We start from the raw sequence: 20449 nt of genomic DNA on the forward strand, positions 1-20449 counted from the left end.
ATCAACAAGGCAGGTCCTAGTTTCTACCTTCTTAACAACACTATCAACAAGGCAGGTCCTACAGGCCCTAGTTTCTACCTTCTTAACAACAATATCAACAAGGCAGGTCCTAGTTTCTACCTTCTTAACAACACTATCAACAAGGCAGGTCCTACAGGTCCTAGTTTCTACCTTCTTAACAGCACTATCAACAAGGCAGGTCAGAGAGGCCCTAGTTTCTACCTTCTTAACAGCACTATCAACAAGGCAGGTCCTAGTTTCTACCTTCTTAACAACACTATCAACAAGGCAGGTCCTACAGGCCCTAGTTTCTACCTTCTTAACAACAATATCAACAAGGCAGGTCCTAGTTTCTACCTTCTTAACAACACTATCAACAAGGCAGGTCCTACAGGTCCTAGTTTCTACCTTCTTAACAGCACTATCAACAAGGCAGGTCAGAGAGGCCCTAGTTTCTACCTTCTTAACAGCACTATCAACAAGGCAGGTCCTAGTTTCTACCTTCTTAACAACACTATCAACAAGGCAGGTCCTACAGGCCCTAGTTTCTACCTTCTTAACAGCACTATCAACAAGGCAGGTCCTACAGGCCCTAGTTTCTACCTTAACACTACTATCAACAAGGCAGGTCCTACAGGCCCTAGTTTCTACCTTCTTAACAACACTATCAACAAGGCAGGTCCTACAGGCCCTAGTTTCTACCTTCTTAACAACAATATCAACAAGGCAGGTCCTAGTTTCTACCTTCTTAACAACACTATCAACAAGGCAGGTCCTACAGGTCCTAGTTTCTACCTTCTTAACAGCACTATCAACAAGGCAGGTCAGAGAGGCCCTAGTTTCTACCTTCTTAACAGCACTATCAACAAGGCAGGTCCTAGTTTCTACCTTCTTAACAACACTATCAACAAGGCAGGTCCTACAGGCCCTAGTTTCTACCTTCTTAACAGCACTATCAACAAGGCAGGTCCTACAGGCCCTAGTTTCTACCTTAACACTACTATCAACAAGGCAGGTCCTACAGGCCCTAGTTTCTACCTTCTTAACAACACTATCAACAAGGCAGGTCCTACAGGTCCTAGTTTCTACCTTCTTAACAACACTATCAACAAGGCAGGTCCTACAGGTCCTAGTTTCTACCTTCTTAACAGCACTATCAACAAGGCAGGTCAGAGAGGCCCTAGTTTCTACCTTCTTAACAGCACTATCAACAAGGCAGGTCCTAGTTTCTACCTTCTTAACAACACTATCAACAAGGCAGGTCCTACAGGCCCTAGTTTCTACCTTCTTAACAACAATATCAACAAGGCAGGTCCTAGTTTCTACCTTCTTAACAACACTATCAACAAGGCAGGTCCTACAGGTCCTAGTTTCTACCTTCTTAACAGCACTATCAACAAGGCAGGTCAGAGAGGCCCTAGTTTCTACCTTCTTAACAGCACTATCAACAAGGCAGGTCCTAGTTTCTACCTTCTTAACAACACTATCAACAAGGCAGGTCCTACAGGCCCTAGTTTCTACCTTCTTAACAGCACTATCAACAAGGCAGGTCCTACAGGCCCTAGTTTCTACCTTAACACTACTATCAACAAGGCAGGTCCTACAGGCCCTAGTTTCTACCTTCTTAACAACACTATCAACAAGGCAGGTCCTACAGGCCCTAGTTTCTACCTTCTTAACAACAATATCAACAAGGCAGGTCCTAGTTTCTACCTTCTTAACAACACTATCAACAAGGCAGGTCCTACAGGTCCTAGTTTCTACCTTCTTAACAGCACTATCAACAAGGCAGGTCAGAGAGGCCCTAGTTTCTACCTTCTTAACAGCACTATCAACAAGGCAGGTCCTAGTTTCTACCTTCTTAACAACACTATCAACAAGGCAGGTCCTACAGGCCCTAGTTTCTACCTTCTTAACAGCACTATCAACAAGGCAGGTCCTACAGGCCCTAGTTTCTACCTTAACACTACTATCAACAAGGCAGGTCCTACAGGCCCTAGTTTCTACCTTCTTAACAACACTATCAACAAGGCAGGTCCTACAGGTCCTAGTTTCTACCTTCTTAACAACACTATCAACAAGGCAGGTCCTACAGACCCTAGTTTCTACCTTCTTAACAACAATATCAACAAGGCAGGTCCTACAGACCCTAGTTTATACCTTCTTAACAGCACTATCAACAAGGCAGGTCCTACAGGCCCTAGTTTCTACCTTCTTAACAACACTATCAACAAGGCAGGTCCTACAGGCCCTAGTTTCTACCTTCTTAACACTATCAACAAGGCAGGTCCTACAGGCCCTAGTTTCTACCTTCTTAACAACACTATCAACAAGGCAGGTCCTACAGGCCCTAGTTTCTACCTTCTTAACAGCACTATCAACAAGGCAGGTCCTACAGGCCCTAGTTTCTACCTTCTTAACAGCACTATCAACAAGGTAGGTCCTACAGGCCCTAGTGTTGTCTCACCTGGACTACTGTTCAGTCGTGTGGTCAGGTGCCTCAAAAAGTTAAATGGCTCAGAACAGGGCAGCACGGCTGGCCCTTGGATGTACACAGAGAGCTAACATTAATAATATGCATGTCAATCTCTCCTGGCTCAAAGTGGAGGAGAGAATGACTTCATCACTACTTGTATTTATGAGAAGTGTTGACATGCTGAATGCACAGTGCTGTCTGTCTAAACTACTGGCACACAGCTTGGACACCAATGCATACTCCACAAGACATGCCACCAGAGGTCTCTTCACAGTCCAGAACAGACTATGGGAGGCATAGCCCTACATGGAACTCTATTCCACATCAAGTAACTGATGAAAGACTAAAATACACCTTATGGAACAGCAGGGACTGTGAAGCAACACAAACAGGCACACATGGATGTTGAATTGTAAATGTGTGATAGTGGAGTAGTGGCCTGAGGGAACACAAATGTATTCGGGAAAGTGTTATTTAATGTCATGTCAAGTCATTTTTATATTGTATATAACTGCTGCCTTGGCAGGAACTAATGGGGATCCATAATAAACCCCAGGAAGAGTAGCTGCTGCCTTGGTAGGAACTAATGGAGATCCATAATAAACCCCAGGAAGAGTAGCTGCTGCCTTGACAGGAACTAATGGAGATCCATAATAAACCCCAGGAAGAGTAGCTGCTGCCTTGGCAGGAACTAATGGGGATCCATAATAAACCCCAGGAAGAGTAGCTGCTGCCTTGGCAGGAACTAATGGGGATCCATAATAAACCCCAGGAAGAGTAGCTGCTGCCTTGGCAGGAACTAATGGGGATCCATAATAAACCCCAGGAAGAGTAGCTGCTGCCTTGGCTAATGGGGATCCATAATAAACCCCAGGAAGAGTAGCTGCTGCCTTGGCAGGAACTAATGGAGATCCATAATAAACACCAGGAATAGTAGCTGCTGCCTTGGCAGGAACTAATGGGGATCCATAATAAACCACAGGAAGAGTAGCTGCTGCCTGGGAAGGAACTAATGGGGATCCATAATAAACCCCAGGAAGAGTAGCTGCTGCCTTGACAGGAATTAATGGGGATCCATAATAAACCACAGGAAGAGTAGCTGCTGCCTTGACAGGAACTAATGGGGATCCATAATAAACCCCAGGGAGAGTAGCTGCTGCCTTGACAGGAACTAATGGGGACCCATAATAAACCCCAGGAAGAGTAGCTGCTGCCTTGACAGGAACTAATGGGGATCCATAATAAACCCCAGGAAGAGTAGCTGTTGCCTTGGCAGGAACTAATGGGGATCCATAATAAACCCCAGGGAGAGTAGCTGCTGCCTTGGCAGGAACTAATGGGGATCCATAATAAACCCCAGGAAGAGTAGCTGCTGCCTTGGCAGGAACTAATGGGGATCCATAATAAACCCCAGGGAGAGTAGCTGCTGCCTTGGCAGGAACTAATTGGGATCCATAATAAACCCCAGGAAGAGTAGCTGCTGCCTTGACAGGAACTAATGGGGATCCATAATAAACCCCAGGAAGAGTAGCTGCTGCCTTGGTAGGAACTAATGGAGATCGATAATAAACCCCAGGAAGAGTAGCTGCTGTCTTGGCAGGAACTAATGGAGATCCATAATAAACCCCAGGAAGAGTAGCTGCTGCCTTGACAGGAACTAATGGAGATCCATAATAAACCCCAGGAAGAGTAGCTGCTGCCTTGGCAGGAACTAATGGGGATCCATAATAAACCCCAGGAAGAGTAGCTGCTGCCTTGGCAGGAACTAATGGGGATCCATAATAAACCCCTGGAAGAGTAGCTGCTGCCTTGGCAGGAACTAATGGGGATCCATAATAAACCCCAGGAAGAGTAGCTGCTGCCTTGGCAGGAACTAATGGGGATCCATAATAAACCCCAGGAAGAGTAGCTGCTGCCTTGGCTAATGGGGATCCATAATAAACCCCAGGAAGAGTAGCTGCTGCCTTGGCAGGAACTAATGGGGATCCATAATAAACCACAGGAAGAGTAGCTGCTGTCTGGGAAGGAACTAATGGGGATCCATAATAAACCCCAGGAAGAGTAGCTGCTGCCTTGACAGGAATTAATGGGGAGCCATAATAAACCCCAGGAAGAGTAGCTGCTGCCTTGACAGGAACTAATGGAGATCCATAATAAACCCCAGGAAGAGTAGCTGCTGCCTTGGCAGGAACTAATGGGGATCCATAATAAACCCCAGGAAGAGTAGCTGCTGCCTTGGCATGACCTAATGGGGATCCATAATAAACCCCAGGAAGAGTAGCTGCTGCCTTGGCAGGAACTAATGGGGATCCATAATAAACCCCAGGAAGAGTAGCTGCTGCCTTGGCTAATGGGGGTCCATAATAAACCCCAGGAAGAGTAGCTGCTGCCTTGGCAGGAACTAATGGAGATTCATAATAAACCCCAGGAAGAGTAGCTGCTGCCTTGGCAGGAACTAATGGATATTCATAATAAACACCAGGAAGAGTAGCTGCTGCCTTGGCAGGAACTAATGGGGATCCATAATAAACCCCAGGAAGAGTAGCAGCTGCCTTGGCAGGAACTAATGGGGATCCATAATAAACCCCAGGAAGAGTAGCTGCTGCCTTGGCAGGAACTAATGGGGATCCATAATAAACCACAGGAAGAGTAGCTGCTGCCTGGGAAGGAACTAATGGGGATCCATAATAAACCCCAGGAAGAGTAGCTGTTGCCTTGGCAGGAACTAATGGGGATCCATAATAAACCCCAGGAAGAGTAGCTGCTGCCTTGGCAGGAACTAATGGGGATCCATAATAAACCCCAGGAAGAGTAGCTGCTGCCTTGGCAGGAACTAATGGGGATCCATAATAAACCCCAGGAGGAGTAGCTGCTGCCTTGGCAGGAACTAATGGAGATCCATAATAAATACAAACACTACATCCACCAAACGGGAGCGAACGTACCTCAAAGACTGTTAAAGAAGGTTTTGGGATTAATGTTTCATTCAGTACAAGAGAACCTAACAAAACCCCACTCATTGCAGAGAATCAACTGACATCTGTGGGCGTTGCGTAGTAGAGTTTGGCTGGAGCAATTAGTAGCCAGCCAATCATAACCAAGCACGTCAAAACATTATCAAGACCACTACAAATTGTCCTCATCTTATATGAGCATTTTCACAAGGGTAATTATACACGATCGTTCTTCATTTCTCACACACTGACACAGAATGGGGCTGGAGTCTTTATTAGAAATCATTTACATATGTATAAAGTAACAAATTAACAACAAAAACCCTGACATAAATCAGTCGTAACAGGGAGAATGGGGAGGGTTTAGGACAGAGGTCAATCATCACCACAACGCACAGAACATCATCAGCCTTCAAGTAAACAGAGCGAAGCAGCAGTAGTCCAGTCTCAGTGTTTATTAGCTCAGTGGGTTAGCACTGTCAGGGGAGGAGGAGAGAGACAGGAGAGGGGGAGAGAGACAAGAGAGAGAAGAGAGAGACCGAGGAGAGAGACGAGAGAGACCGAGGAGAGAGACAAGAGAGAGACCGAGGAGAGAGACAAGAGAGAGACCGAGGAGAGAGACAAGAGAGGGACCGAGGAGAGAGACAAGAGAGGGACCGAGGAGAGAGACAAGAGAGGGACCGAGGAGAGAGACAAGAGAGAGACCGAGGAGAGAGACAAGAGAGGGACCGAGGAGAGAGACAAGAGAGAGACAAGAGAGGGACCGAGGAGAGAGACAAGAGAGCGACCGAGGAGAGAGACCGAGGACAGAGACGAGAGAGAGACGAGAGAGAGACCGAGGAGAGAGACGAGAGAGAGAGACGAGAGAGAGACCGAGGAGAGAGACGAGAGAGAGACCGAGGAGAGAGACGAGAGAGAGACCGAGGAGAGAGACGAGAGAGAGACCGAGGAGAGAGACGAGAGAGAGACCGAGAGAGAGACGAGAGAGAGACCGAGGAGAGAGACGAGAGAGAGACCGAGGAGAGAGACGAGAGAGAGACCGAGGAGAGAGACCGAGGAGAGAGACCGAGGAGAGAGACCGAGGAGAGACCGAGGAGAGCGACGAGAGAGAGACCGAGGAGAGCGACGAGAGAGAGACCGAGGAGAGCGACGAGAGAGAGACCGAGGAGAGCGACGAGAGAGAGACCGAGGAGAGCGACGAGAGAGAGACCGAGGAGAGAGAGAGACTGAGGAGAGAGAGAGACTGAGGAGAGAGAGAGACCGAGGAGAGAGCCCGAGGAGAGAGACGAGAGAGAGACCGAGGAGAGAGACGAGAGAGACAAAAGAGAGCGACGAGGAGAGACAGAGACGACAGAGAGACAGAGACTGATTTCAGGAGCAAGACACCCTCTCCCTAACAGAGCTCCTGTATTTATAAACATGAATAACCAGTTTATGACCCTGAATACAGCGCTAATAACCCTTCCTCTAATAAACAGTAACACTTTATAAATCAGTCTTTATAGAAAAGAGAGGAATGGGATCTCAGAGAGGAGGGGGAGGGGATCCCAGAGAGAGATTGACGTTTTGGTAGAAATATTTACTACAAGCTAGAGACGGACAGAGAGGATGAGGGGGAGATAGAGGAGAACAGACAGAGAGGATGAGGGGGAGATCGAGGAGAACAGACAGAGAGGATGAGGGGGAGATAGAGGAGAACAGACAGAGAGGATGAGGGGGAGATAGAGGAGAACAGACAGAGAGGATGAGGGGGAGATAGAGGAGAACAGACAGAGAGGATGAGGGGGAGATCGAGGAGAACAGACAGAGAGGATGAGGGGGAGATCGAGGAGAACAGACAGAGAGGATGAGGGGGAGATCGAGGAGAACAGACAGAGAGGATCTGAGACACGGCTGAGAGATGGATCTGTTTGTGTCTGTAAAATGTATTATGCAAGAAATGGCGGTGGAAATGACTTACTATGCAAATACTGATATAATAACCATCACATGGAAGTAAAGTTGGAGTCGCGTGATGTGGTGTGTGGTCCTCCCACTTCGACTCAGGAAACCATGCCGTTTATGAGGCTACACATGAAATAAGTTACGATGAACTTCACAGGGTGGTGAAAGTGCACTGGGATCTTGATGCTCCTTTACAATAGAAGTGGTGACATGGTGATCGATGCTTGACTGTTGTTTGACGAATACCTCTCTTATCCATGATAATGTCCTCGTGTAGACTACCCTACCAGCTCTCTCTTATCCATGATAATGTCCTCGTGTAGACTAGCCTACCAGCTCTCTCTTATCCATGATAATGTCCTCGTGTAGACTAGCCTACCAGCTCTCTCTTATCCATAATAATGTCCTCGTGTAGACTAGCCTACCAGCTCTCTCTTATCCATAATAATGTCCTCGTGTAGACTAGCCTACCAGCTCTCTCTCTTATCCATAATGTCCTCCTGTAGACTAGCCTACCAGCTCTCTCTTATCCATAATAATGTCCTCGTGTAGACTAGCCTACCAGCTCTCTCTCTTATCCATAATGTCCTCGTGTAGACTAGCCTACCAGCTCTCTCTCTTATCCATAATGTCCTCGTGTAGACTAGCCTACCAGCTCTCTCTCTTATCCATAATGTCCTCATGTAGACTAGCCTACCAGCTCTCTCTCTTCTCCATGATAATGTCCTCGTGTAGACTAGCCTACCAGCTCTCTCTCTTATCCATAATAATGTCCTCGTGTAGACTAGCCTACCAGCTCTCTCTCTTATCCATAATAATGTCCTCATGTAGACTAGCCTACCAGCTCTCTCTTATCCATAATAATGTCCTCGTGTAGACTAGCCTACCAGCTCTCTCTCTTATCCATAATGTCCTCGTGTAGACTAGCCTACCAGCTCTCTCTTCTCCATAATAATGTCCTCCTGTAGACTAGCCTACCAGCTCTCTCTCTTCTCCATAATAATGTCCTCATGTAGACTAGCCTACCAGCTCTCTCTCTTATCCATAATAATGTCCTCGTGTAGACTAGCCTACCAGCTCTCTCTCTTATCCATGATAATGTCCTCGTGTAGACTAGCCTACCAGCTCTCTCTCTTATCCATAATGTCCTCATGTAGACTAGCCTACCAGCTCTCTCTCTTCTCCATAATAATGTCCTCGTGTAGACTAGCCTACCAGCTCTCTCTCTTATCCATGATAATGTCCTCGTGTAGACTAGCCTACCAGCTCTCTCTCTTATCCATAATGTCCTCATGTAGACTAGCCTACCAGCTCTCTCTCTTATCCATAATAATGTCCTCGTGTAGACTAGCCTACCAGCGCTCTCTCTTATCCATAATGTCCTCCTGTAGACTAGCCTACCAGCTCTCTCTCTTATCCATGATAATGTCCTCATGTAGACTAGCCTACCAGCTCTCTCTCTTCTCCATAATAATGTCCTCCTGTAGACTAGCCTACCAGCTCTCTCTTCTCCATGATAATGTCCTCGTGTAGACTAGCCTACCAGCTCTCTCTCTTCTCCATAATAATGTCCTCGTGTAGACTAGCCTACCAGCTCTCTCTCTTCTCCATAATAATGTCCTCGTGTAGACTAGCCTACCAGCTCTCTCTCTTATCCATAATAATGTCCTCGTGTAGACTAGCCTACCAGCTCTCTCTCTTATCCATGATAATGTCCTCATGTAGACTAGCCTACCAGCTCTCTCTCTTATCCATAATGTCCTCGTGTAGACTAGCCTACCAGCTCTCTCTTATCCATAATAATGTCCTCGTGTAGACTAGCCTACCAGCTCTCTCTCTTATCCATAATAATGTCCTCCTGTAGACTAGCCTACCAGCTCTCTCTCTTATCCATAATGTCCTCCTGTAGACTAGCCTACCAGCTCTCTCTCTTATCCATAATGTCCTCCTGTAGACTAGCCTACCAGCTCTCTCTCTTCTCCATAATAATGTCCTCGTGTAGACTAGCCTACCAGCGCTCTCTCTTATCCATGATAATGTCCTCGTGTAGACTAGCCTACCAGCTCTCTCTTCTCCATGATAATGTCCTCGTGTAGACTAGCCTACCAGCTCTCTCTCTTATCCATAATGTCCTCGTGTAGACTAGCCTACCAGCTCTCTCTTATCCATAATGTCCTCGTGTAGACTAGCCTACCAGCTCTCTCTTCTCCATAATAATGTCCTCCTGTAGACTAGCCTACCAGCTCTCTCTTATCCATAATGTCCTCGTGTAGACTAGCCTACCAGCTCTCTCTCTTCTCCATAATAATGTCCTCGTGTAGACTAGCCTACCAGCTCTCTCTCTTATCCATAATGTCCTCCTGTAGACTAGCCTACCAGCTCTCTCTCTTCTCCATAATAATGTCCTCGTGTAGACTAGCCTACCAGCGCTCTCTGCCAACTGTTGCACATGACAAGACCAGAGTGGACAGACTGTTGTTTATTTCACCTAGCTAGTGACAGACTGTTGGTTATTTCACCTAGCTAGTGACAGACTGTGAGAGTCACAGAGAGATGAGAGTCAGAGAGAGATGAGAGTCAGAGAGAGATGAGAGTCACAGAGAGATGAGAGTCACAGAGAGATGAGAGTCAGAGAGAGATGAGAGTCAGAGAGAGATGAGAGTCAGAGAGAGATGGGAGTCAGAGAGAGATGAGAGTCAGAGAGAGATGAGAGTCAGAGAGAGATGAGAGTCAGAGAGAGATGGCTAAGGGAGGAGGCCAGAGCAACGCAAGCAAAGAGTCTCAGACTGTGTTTAAAGCGTGTATATGCATGAAGTATGTGTGTGTATCAGTATAAATGTGTGTGTGTGTGTGTGTATCAGGTCTGAAGCAGGTCTTGTATCCAGGTCTTGATGGCATTGCTGGTGTCTTGTAGCAGGAGCCAGGTAGAGTTGGTCAGAGAGAGGGCGTAGGTCTGGAGACATGATACAGACACCTCCCCACTGGAACACAGACAGACGGAATGAATACAGAATGAATACACAGATACCCAGGAACAATCACACCACTATTAAAACACATTTACTGGATAATTAACAGAAGTGATATGGCAATCTATCGTAACTTTGGACATTTATACAAATGTATTGATATTAGAGGTCTTCATGGGTCCACCTGTACCCGAGACCCGAGGGGGTCCGGATCCACCTGTACCCGAGACCCGGTGACCCGAGGGGGTCTGGATCCACCTGTACCCGAGACCCGGTGACCCGAGGGGGTCTGGATCCACCTGTACCCGAGACCCGGTGACCCGAGGGGGTCCGGGTCCACCTGTACCAGAGACCCGGTGACCCGAGGGGGTCCGGATCCACCTGTACCCGAGACCCGGTGACCCGAGGGGGTCTGGATCCACCTGTACCCGAGACCCGGTGACCCGAGGGGGTCTGGATCCACCTGTACCAGAGACCCGAGGGGTCTGGATCCACCTGTACCCGAGACCCGGTGACCCGAGGGGGTCTGGATCCACCTGTACCAGAGACCCGAAGGGGTCTGGATCCACCTGTACCAGAGACCCGGTGACCCGAAGGGGTCTGGATCCACCTGTACCAGAGACCCGAAGGGGTCTGGATCCACCTGTATCCAGAATTCTAAATAAAGTTCTAGGTTGGATCTGATATGATTTTCACGGGTCTTGGTTCTGTCATTTTAACTGACTTGTCTGAAGGGCCCGTACAGATGGCCCCTCCCCCTCCTCAGTATGGCCCCTCCCCCTCCTCAGTATGGCCCCTCCCCCTCCTCCGTATGGCCCCTCCCCCTCCCTCCCCCGCCTTCTAGAGCACCACCCCTCTCCCTCCTCACTGTGTCAGTATGGCCCCTCCCCTGCCTTCTAGAGCACCACCCCTCTCCTCACTGTGTCAGTATGGCCCCTCCCCTGCCTTCTAGAGCACCACCCCTCTCCCTCCTCACTGTGTCAGTATGGCCCCTCCCCCGCCTTCTAGAGCACCACCCCTCTCCCTCCTCACAGTGTCAGTATGGCCCCTCCCCTGCCTTCTAGAGCACCACCCCTCTCCCTCCTCACTGTGTCAGTATGGCCCCTCCCCTGCCTTCTAGAGCACCACCCTCTCCCTCCTCACTGTGTCAGTATGGCCCCTCCCCTGCCTTCTAGAGCACCACCCCTCTCCCTCCTCACTGTGTCAGTATGGCCCCTCCCCTGCCTTCTAGAGCACCACCCCTCTCCCTCCTCACTGTGTCAGTATGACCCCTCCCCTGCCTTCTAGAGCACCACCCCTCTCCCTCCTCACTGTGTCAGTATGGCCCCTCCCCTGCCTTCTAGAGCACCACCCCTCTCCGTGTCAGTATGGCCCTCCCTTGCCTTCTAGAGCACCACCCCTCTCCCTCCTCACTGTGTCAGTATGGCCCCTCCCCTGCCTTCTAGAGCACCACCCCTCTCCCTCCTCACTGTGTCAGTATGGCCCCTCCCCTGCCTTCTAGAGCACCACCCCTCTCCCTCCTCACTGTGTCAGTATGGCCCCTCCCCGCCTTCTAGAGCACCACCCCTCTCCCTCCTCACTGTGTCAGTATGGCCCCTCCCCTGCCTTCTAGAGCACCACCCCTCTCCCTCCTCACTGTGTCAGTATGGCCCCTCCCCTGCCTTCTAGAGCACCACCCCTCTCCCTCCTCACTGTGTCAGTATGGCCCCTCCCCTGCCTTCTAGAGCACCACCCCTCTCCCTCCTCACTGTGTCAGTATGGCCCCTCCCCTGCCTTCTAGAGCACCACCCCTCTCCCTCCTCTCTCACTTTATCAGCTCCGGTTAACTAAGTAGATGAAATTACTTTTCTGCTGCTTCCCTCACTCAGATCAGACCGGGTATAGATGCTGTACTTTTAGATGGGAGGGGTACCTACCTGCAGTGCCATCCAGGCCTGTACTATTAGATGGGAGGGGTACCTACCTGCAGTGCCATCCAGGCTGGTACTATTAGATGGGAGGGGTACCTACCTGCAGCAGTCCTGCAGTGCCATCCAGGCTGGTACTATTAGATGGGAGGGGTACCTACCTGCAGCAGTCCTGCAGTGCCATCCAGGCGGGTACTATTAGATGGGAGGGGTACCTACCTGCAGTGCCATCCAGGCTGGTACTATTAGATGGGAGGGGTACCTACCTGCAGCAGTCCTGCAGTGCCATCCAGGCCTGTACTATTAGATGGGAGGGGTACCTAGTGCCATCCAGGCACTATTAGCAGTCCTGCAGTGCCATCCAGGCCTGTACTATTAGATGGGAGGGGTACCTACCTGCAGCAGTCCTGCAGTGCCATCCAGGCCTGTACTATTAGATGGGAGGGGTACCTACCTGCAGTGCCATCCAGGCCGGGTACTATTAGATGGGAGGGGTACCTACCTGCAGCAGTCCTGCAGTGCCATCCAGGCCTGTACTATTAGATGGGAGGGGTACCTACCTGCAGCAGTCCTGCAGTGCCATCCAGGCCTGTACTATTAGATGGGAGGGGTACCTACCTGCAGTGCCATCCAGGCTGGTACTATTAGATGGGAGGGGTACCTACCTGCAGCAGTCCTGCAGTGCCATCCAGGCCTGTACTATTAGATGGGAGGGGTACCTACCTGCAGCAGTCCTGCAGTGCCATCCAGGCCTGTACTATTAGATGGGAGGGGTACCTACCTGCAGCAGTCCTGCAGTGCCATCCAGGCCTGTACTATTAGATGGGAGGGGTACCTACCTGCAGCAGTCCTGCAGTGCCATCCAGGCCTGTACTATTAGATGGGAGGGGTACCTACCTGCAGCAGTCCTGCAGTGCCATCCAGGCCTGTACTATTAGATGGGAGGGGTACCTACCTGCAGCAGTCCTGCAGTGCCATCCAGGCCTGTACTATTAGATGGGAGGGGTACCTACCTGCAGCAGTCCTGCAGTGCCATCCAGGCCTGTACTATTAGATGGGAGGGGTACCTACCTGCAGCAGTCCTGCAGTGCCATCCAGGCCTGTACTATTAGATGGGAGGGGTACCTACCTGCAGCAGTCCTGCAGTGCCATCCAGGCCTGTACTATTAGATGGGAGGGGTACCTACCTGCAGCAGTCCTGCAGTGCCATCCAGGCCTGTACTATTAGATGGGAGGGGTACCTACCTGCAGCAGTCCTGCAGTGCCATCCAGGCCTGTACTATTAGATGGGAGGGGTACCTACCTGCAGCAGTCCTGCAGTGCCATCCAGGCCTGTACTATTAGATGGGAGGGGTACCTACCTGCAGCAGTCCTGCAGTGCCATCCAGGCCTGTACTATTAGATGGGAGGGGTACCTACCTGCAGCAGTCCAGTGCCATCCAGGCCTGCAGTGCCATCCAGGCCTGTACTATTAGTGGGAGGGGTACCATCCAGGCCATCCAGGCCTGTACTATTAGATGGGAGGGGTACCTACCTGCAGTGCCATCCAGGCTGGTACTATTAGATGGGAGGGGTACCTACCTACAGCAGTCCTGCAGTGCCATCCAGGCCTGTACTATTAGATGGGAGGGGTACCTACCTGCCATCCAGGCCTGTAGTCCTGCAGTGCCATCCATCCAGGCCTGTACTATTAGATGGGAGGGGTACCTACCTGCAGCAGTCCTGCAGTGCCATCCAGGCCTGTACTATTAGATGGGAGGGGTACCTACCTGCAGCAGTCCTGCAGTGCCATCCAGGCCTGTACTATTAGATGGGAGGGGTACCTACCTGCAGCAGTCCTGCAGTGCCATCCAGGCCTGTACTATTAGATGGGAGGCGTGTGAGAGAGCTGGCAGCAGGTAGTTGGTATGGAGGAACAGTAACAGCTGCTTCAGATAGTCCATCAGCAGGAACACACTGTCCGGAGTGCTGGAACTCAGCTGGAGAACAGACAACACTATGAACATTACACCCACTCTCTCCATGCAGCCCCATTCCACCCACTCTCTCCATGCAGCCCCATTCCACCCACTCTCTCCATGCAGCCCCATTCCACCCACTCTCTCCATGCAGCCCCATTCCACCCACTCTCTCCATACAGCCCCATTCCACCCACTCTCTCCATACAGCCAGGCTGCCCCATTCCACCCACTCTCTCCATGCAGCCCCATTCCACCCCCTCTCTCCATGCAGCCAGGCTGCCCCATTCCACCTACTCTCTCCATACAGCCAGGCTGCCCCATTCCACCTACTCTCTCCATACAGCCAGGCTGCCCCATTCCACCCACTCTCTCCATACAGCCCCATTCCACCCACTCTCTCCAACCAGCCAGGCTGCCCCATTCCACCCACTCTCTCCATACAGCCCCATTCCACCCACTCTCTCCATACAGCCCCACTCCACCCACTCTCTCCATGCAGCCCCATTCCACCCACTCTCTCCATACAGCCCCACTCCACCCACTCTCTCCATACAGCCAGGCTGCCCCACTCCACCCACTCTCTCCATACAGCCCGGCTGCCCCATTCCACCCACTCTCTCCATGCAGCCCCATTCCACCCACTCTCTCCATGCAGCCCCATTCCACCCACTCTCTCCATGCAGCCAGGCTGCCCCATTCCACCTACTCTCTCCATACAGCCAGGCTGCCCCATTCCACCTACTCTCTCCATACAGCCAGGCTGCCCCATTCCACCTACTCTCTCCATACAGCCAGGCTGCCCCATTCCACCTACTCTCTCCATACAGCCAGGCTGCCCCATTCCACCCACTCTCTCCATACAGCCCCATTCCACCCACTCTCTCCAACCAGCCAGGCTGCCCCATTCCACCCACTCTCTCCATACAGCCCCATTCCACCCACTCTCTCCATACAGCCCCATTCCACCCACTCTCTCCATACAGCCAGGCTGCCCCATTCCACCCACTCTCTCCATACAGCCCCATTCCACCCACTCTCTCCAACCAGCCAGGCTGCCCCATTCCACCCACTCTCTCCATACAGCCCCATTCCACCCACTCTCTCCATACAGCCAGGCAGCCCCATTCCACCCACTCTCTCCATACAGCCAGGCTGCCCCATTCCACCCACTCTCTCCATACAGCCAGGCTGCCCCATTCCACCCACTCTCTCCATACAGCCAGGCTGCCCCATTCCACCCACTCTCTCCATACAGCCCGGCTGCCCCATTCCACCCACTCTCTCCATACAGCCCCATTCCACCCACTCTCTCCATACAGCCAGGCTGCCCCATTCCACCCACTCTCTCCATACAGCCCCATTCCACCCACTCTCTCCATACAGCCAGGCTGCCCCATTCCACCCACTCTCTCCAACCAGCCAGGCTGCCCCATTCCACCCACTCTCTCCATGCAGCCAGGCTGCCCCATTCCACCCCCTCTCTCCATGCAGCCCCATTCCACCCACTCTCTCCATGCAGCCAGGCTGCCCCATTCCACCCACTCTCTCCATACAGCCAGGCTGCCCCATTCCACCCACTCTCTCCATACAGCCCCATTCCACCCCCTCTCTCCAACCAGCCAGGCTGCCCCATTCCACCCACTCTCTCCATGCAGCCAGGCTGCCCCATTCCACCCACTCTCTCCATACAGCCAGGCTGCCCCATTCCACCCACTCTCTCCATACAGCCAGGCTGCCCCATTCCACCCACTCTCTACATACAGCCAGGCTGCCCCGTTCCACCCACTCTCTCCATGCAGCCCCACTCCACCCACTCTCTCCATGCAGCCCCACTCCACCCACTCTCTCCATACAGCCAGGCTGCCCCGTTCCACCCACTCTCTCCATACAGCTGTCTGTAGGCAACATACTGGCACCAATGAAGCCCAGAGTCAGAGGTCATCCTTGTTCTCTAGGTCCCCAGAGTCAGAGGTCCTCCTTGTTCTCTAGGTCCCCAGAGTCAGAGGTCCTCCTTGTTCTCTAGGTCCCCAGAGGTCCTCCTTGTTATCTAGGTCCCCAGAGTCAGAGGTCCTCCTTGTTCTCTAGGTCCCCAGAGTCAGAGGTCCTCCTTGTTCTCTAGGTCCCCAGAGTCAGAGGTCCTCCTTGTTCTCTAGGTCCCCAGAGTCAGAGGTCCTCCTTGTTATCTAGGTCCCCAGAGTCAGAGGTCCTCCTTGTTCTCTAGGTCCCCAGAGTCAGAAGTCCTCCTTGTTCTCTAGGTCCCCAGAGTCAGAGGTCCTCCTTGTTCTCTAGGTCCCCAGAGTCAGAGGTCCTCCTTGTTCTCTAGGTCCCCAGAGTCAGAGGTCCTCCTTGTTCTCTAGGTCCCCAGAGTCAGAGGTCCTCCTTGTTCTCTAGGGCCCCAGAGTCAGAGGTCCTCCTTGTTCTCTAGAGAGTCAGAGGTCCTCCTTGTTCTCTAGGGCCCCAGAGTCAGAGGTCCTCCTTGTTCTCTAGGTCCCCAGAGTCAGAGGTCCTCCTTGTTCTCTAGGTCCCCAGAGTCAGAGGTCCTCCTTGTTCTCTAGGTCCCCAGAGTCAGAGGTCCTCCTTGTTCTCTAGGTCCCCAGAGTCAGAGGTCCTCCTTGTTCTCTAGGTCCCCAGAGTCAGAGGTCCTCCTTGTTCTCTAGGTCCCCAGAGTCAGAGGTCCTCCTTGTTCTCTAGGTCCCCAGAGTCAGAGGTCCTCCTTGTTCTCTAGGTCCCCAGAGTCAGAGGTCCTCCTTGTTCTCTAGGTCCCCAGAGTCAGAGGTCCTCCTTGTTCTCTAGGTCCCCAGAGTCAGAGGTCCTCCTTGTTCTCTAGGTCCCCAGAGTCAGAGGTCCTCCTTGTTCTCTAGGTCCCCAGAGTCAGAGGTCCTCCTTGTTATCTAGGGCCCCAGAGTCAGAGGTCCTCCTTGTTCTCTAGGTCCCCAGAGTCAGAGGTCCTCCTTGTTCACTAGGTCCCCAGAGTCAGAGGTCCTCCTTGTTATCTAGGTCCCCATAGTCAGAGGTCCTCCTTGTTCTCTAGGTCCCCAGAGTCAGAGGTCCTCCTTGTTATCTAGGTCCCCAGAGTCAGAGGTCCTCCTTGTTCACTAGGTCCCCAGAGTCAGAGGTCCTCCTTGTTATCTAGGTCCCCAGAGTCAGAGGTCCTCCTTGTTCTCTAGGTCCCCATAGATTATTTTATTGAATTTTTTATAATTTTGGAACAGTATTAGTCACATTGTTTCAGAATCCCACAGCATGTGTTGGTAGGACTTAGTTTTTAAACTGAAATGTACTTAGTATACAAATATACAATATTCTGTGTCATGTGAGGTAAGTAGAGGTCAACCGATTAATTAGGGTCCATTTCAAGTTTGCGCCGGCCAAACCGATTTTTACACCTTTATTTAACCAGGCAAGTCAGTTAAAAGAACACATTCTTATTTTCAATGACGGCCTAGGAACGGTGGGTTAACTGCCTTGTTCAGGGGCAGAACAACAGATTTGTACCTTGTCAGCTCGGGGATTCAATCTTACAGTTAAACTAGTCCTATGCTCTAACCACCTGCCTCTCGTTGCACTCCACGAGGAGCCTGCCTGTTACGCAAATGCAGTAAGAATCCAAAGTAAGTTGCTAGTTAGCATTAAACTTCTTATAAAAAATCAATCATAATCACTAGTTAATAACTACACATGGTTGATGATATTACTAGTTTATCTAGCGTGTCCTGCGTTGCATATAATCGCAATTGTTGGGACGACTGTACCGAACCATAAACACCAATACCTTTCTTAAAATCAATACACACAAGTATATATTTTTAAACCTGCATATTTAGCTAAAGGAAATCCAGGTTAGCAGGCAATATTAACCAGGTGAAATTGTCACTTCTCTTGCGTTCATTGCACACAGAGTCAGTGTCTATGCAACAGTTTGGGCTCGTTGCCAACTAATTTGCCAGAATTTTACGTAATTATGAGAGAACATTGAAGGTTGTGCGATGTAACAGGAATATTTAGACTTATGATGCGGCCCGTTAGATAAAATACGGAACGGTTCTGTATTTCACTGAAATAATAAACGTTTTGTTTTTGAAATGAGTTTCCGGATTCGACCATATTAATGACCTAAGGCTCGTATTTCTGTGTGTTATTATGTTATAACTAAGTCTATGATTTGATAGAGCAGTCTGACTGAGCGGTGGTAGGCACCAGCAGGCTCGTAAGCATTCCTTCAAACAGCACTTTCATGCGTTTGACAGCAGCTCTTCGCTGTGCTTCAAGCATTGAGCTGTTTATGACTTCAAGCCTATCAACTCCAGAGATTAGGCTGGTGTAACCGATGTGAAATGTCTAGCTAGTTAGCGGGGTGCGCGCTAATAGCGTTTCAAACATCACTCCCTCTGAGCCTTCTAGTAGTTGTTCCCCTTGCTCTGCATGGGTAACGCTGCTTCGATGGTGGCTGTTGTCGTTGTGTTCCTGGTTCGAGCCCAGGGAGGAGCGAGGAGAGGGACGGAAGCTACACTGTTACACTGGCAATACTAAAGTGCCTATAAGAACATCCAATAGTCAAAGGTTAATGAAATACAAATGGTATAGAGAGAAATAGTCCTATAATTCCTATAATAACTACAACCTAAAACTTCTTACCTGGGAATATTGAAGACTCATGTTAAAAGGAGCCAGCAGCTTTCATATGTTCTCATGTTCTGAGCAAGGAACTGAAACGTTAGCTTTCTTACATAGCACATATTGCACTTTTACTTTCTTCTCCAACACTTTGTTTTTGCATTATTTAAACATGTTTCATTATTTATTTGAGGCTAAATTGATTTTATTGATGTATTATATTAAGTTAATATAAGTGTTCATTCAGTATTGTTGTAATTGTCATTATTACAAATACATGTAAAAAATGTATTATTATTATTATTTTATTTTTTAAATTGTCCGATTAATCGTTATCTGCATTTTTTGGTCCTCCAATAATCGTTATCGGTATTGAAAAATCATAATTGGTCGACCTCTAGAGGGTAGTATGCAATATTCTGTGTAGTTTATAAACAGAGGGGGTCAGAGTTTAACAGGTCAGCACAATGACTGGAATTGTATGGAATGTTCTGGTAGACTACGAGTCATTTGGCTAACACCAGTTAACATTAGATCGCTACCTCCAATGTCCTTCATACTGGATGCTGAGACATTCAAATTGGCATCTATGAATTCAGTCTGGGGAAATATGAAGAGCTTCATTGTCCAAATCCTGAAGTATCCCCTTTAACATTTTGCAGAGCTGGGACTCATGGCCATCACCACATTCACCACCATACGGTATCACCACATTCACCACCATACGGTATCACCACATTCACCACCATACGGTATCACCACATTCACCACCATACGGTATCACCACATTCACCACCATACGCCATCACCACATTCACCACCATACGCCATCACCACATTCACCACCATACGGTATCACCACATTCACCACCATACGGTATCACCACATTCACCACCATACGGTATCACCACATTCACCACCATACGCCATCACCACATTCACCACCATACGCCATCACCACATTCACCACCATACGGTATCACCACATTCACCACCATACGGTATCACCACATTCACCACCATACGGTATCACCACATTCACCACCATACGGTATCAACACATTCACCACCATACGGTATCACCACATTCACCACCATACGGTATCACCACATTCACCACCATACGGTATCAACACCATACGGTATCACCACATTCACCACCATACGGTATCACCACATTCACCACCATACGGTATCAACACCATACGGTATCACCACATTCACCACCATACGGTATCACCACCATACGGTATCACCACCATACGGTATCACCACATTCACCACCATACGGTATCAACACATTCACCACCATACGGTATCACCACATTCACCACCATACGGTATCACCACATTCACCACCATACGGTATCACCACATTCACCACCATACGGTATCACCACATTCACCACCAAACGGTATCAACACATTCACCACCAAACGGTATCAACACATTCACCACCAAACGGTATCAACACCAAACGGTATCACCACATTCACCACCAAACGGTATCAACACCATACGGTATCACCACATTCACCACCATACGGTATCACCACATTCACCACCAAACGGTATCACCACATTCACCACCAAACGGTATCAACACATTCACCACCAAACGG

At 49.9% G+C, this 20449-nt stretch overlaps 1 protein-coding gene across 3 annotated transcripts in view; it reads right to left on the reverse strand.

Annotated features, from left to right (window-relative positions):
- Positions 1 to 5688: 5688 nt before the first annotated feature.
- tmem214 (transmembrane protein 214) overlaps positions 5689 to 20449 on the reverse strand; it is a 90936-nt gene continuing 76175 nt past the window's right edge. The window contains exons 16-18 of one of the 3 annotated variants that reach the window (XR_010465493.1): positions 14078 to 14229; positions 9795 to 10355; positions 5689 to 9653 (exon numbers count right to left, since the gene is read on the reverse strand). Coding sequence is in view for 1 of the 3 variants with exons in the window: in XM_065026105.1 (XP_064882177.1) it covers positions 10232 to 10355; positions 14078 to 14229 (276 nt within the window). In the remaining 2 variants the exon portion in view is untranslated. Of the gene's footprint in view, positions 10356 to 14077; positions 14230 to 20449 lie in introns of all 3 variants that reach the window. The other 2 variants (XR_010465492.1, XM_065026105.1) reach the window with 2 other exon arrangements.

Source organism: Oncorhynchus nerka, linkage group LG13 (assembly GCF_034236695.1).
Source record: "Oncorhynchus nerka isolate Pitt River linkage group LG13, Oner_Uvic_2.0, whole genome shotgun sequence".
Lineage (NCBI taxonomy): Eukaryota > Metazoa > Chordata > Actinopteri > Salmoniformes > Salmonidae > Oncorhynchus > Oncorhynchus nerka.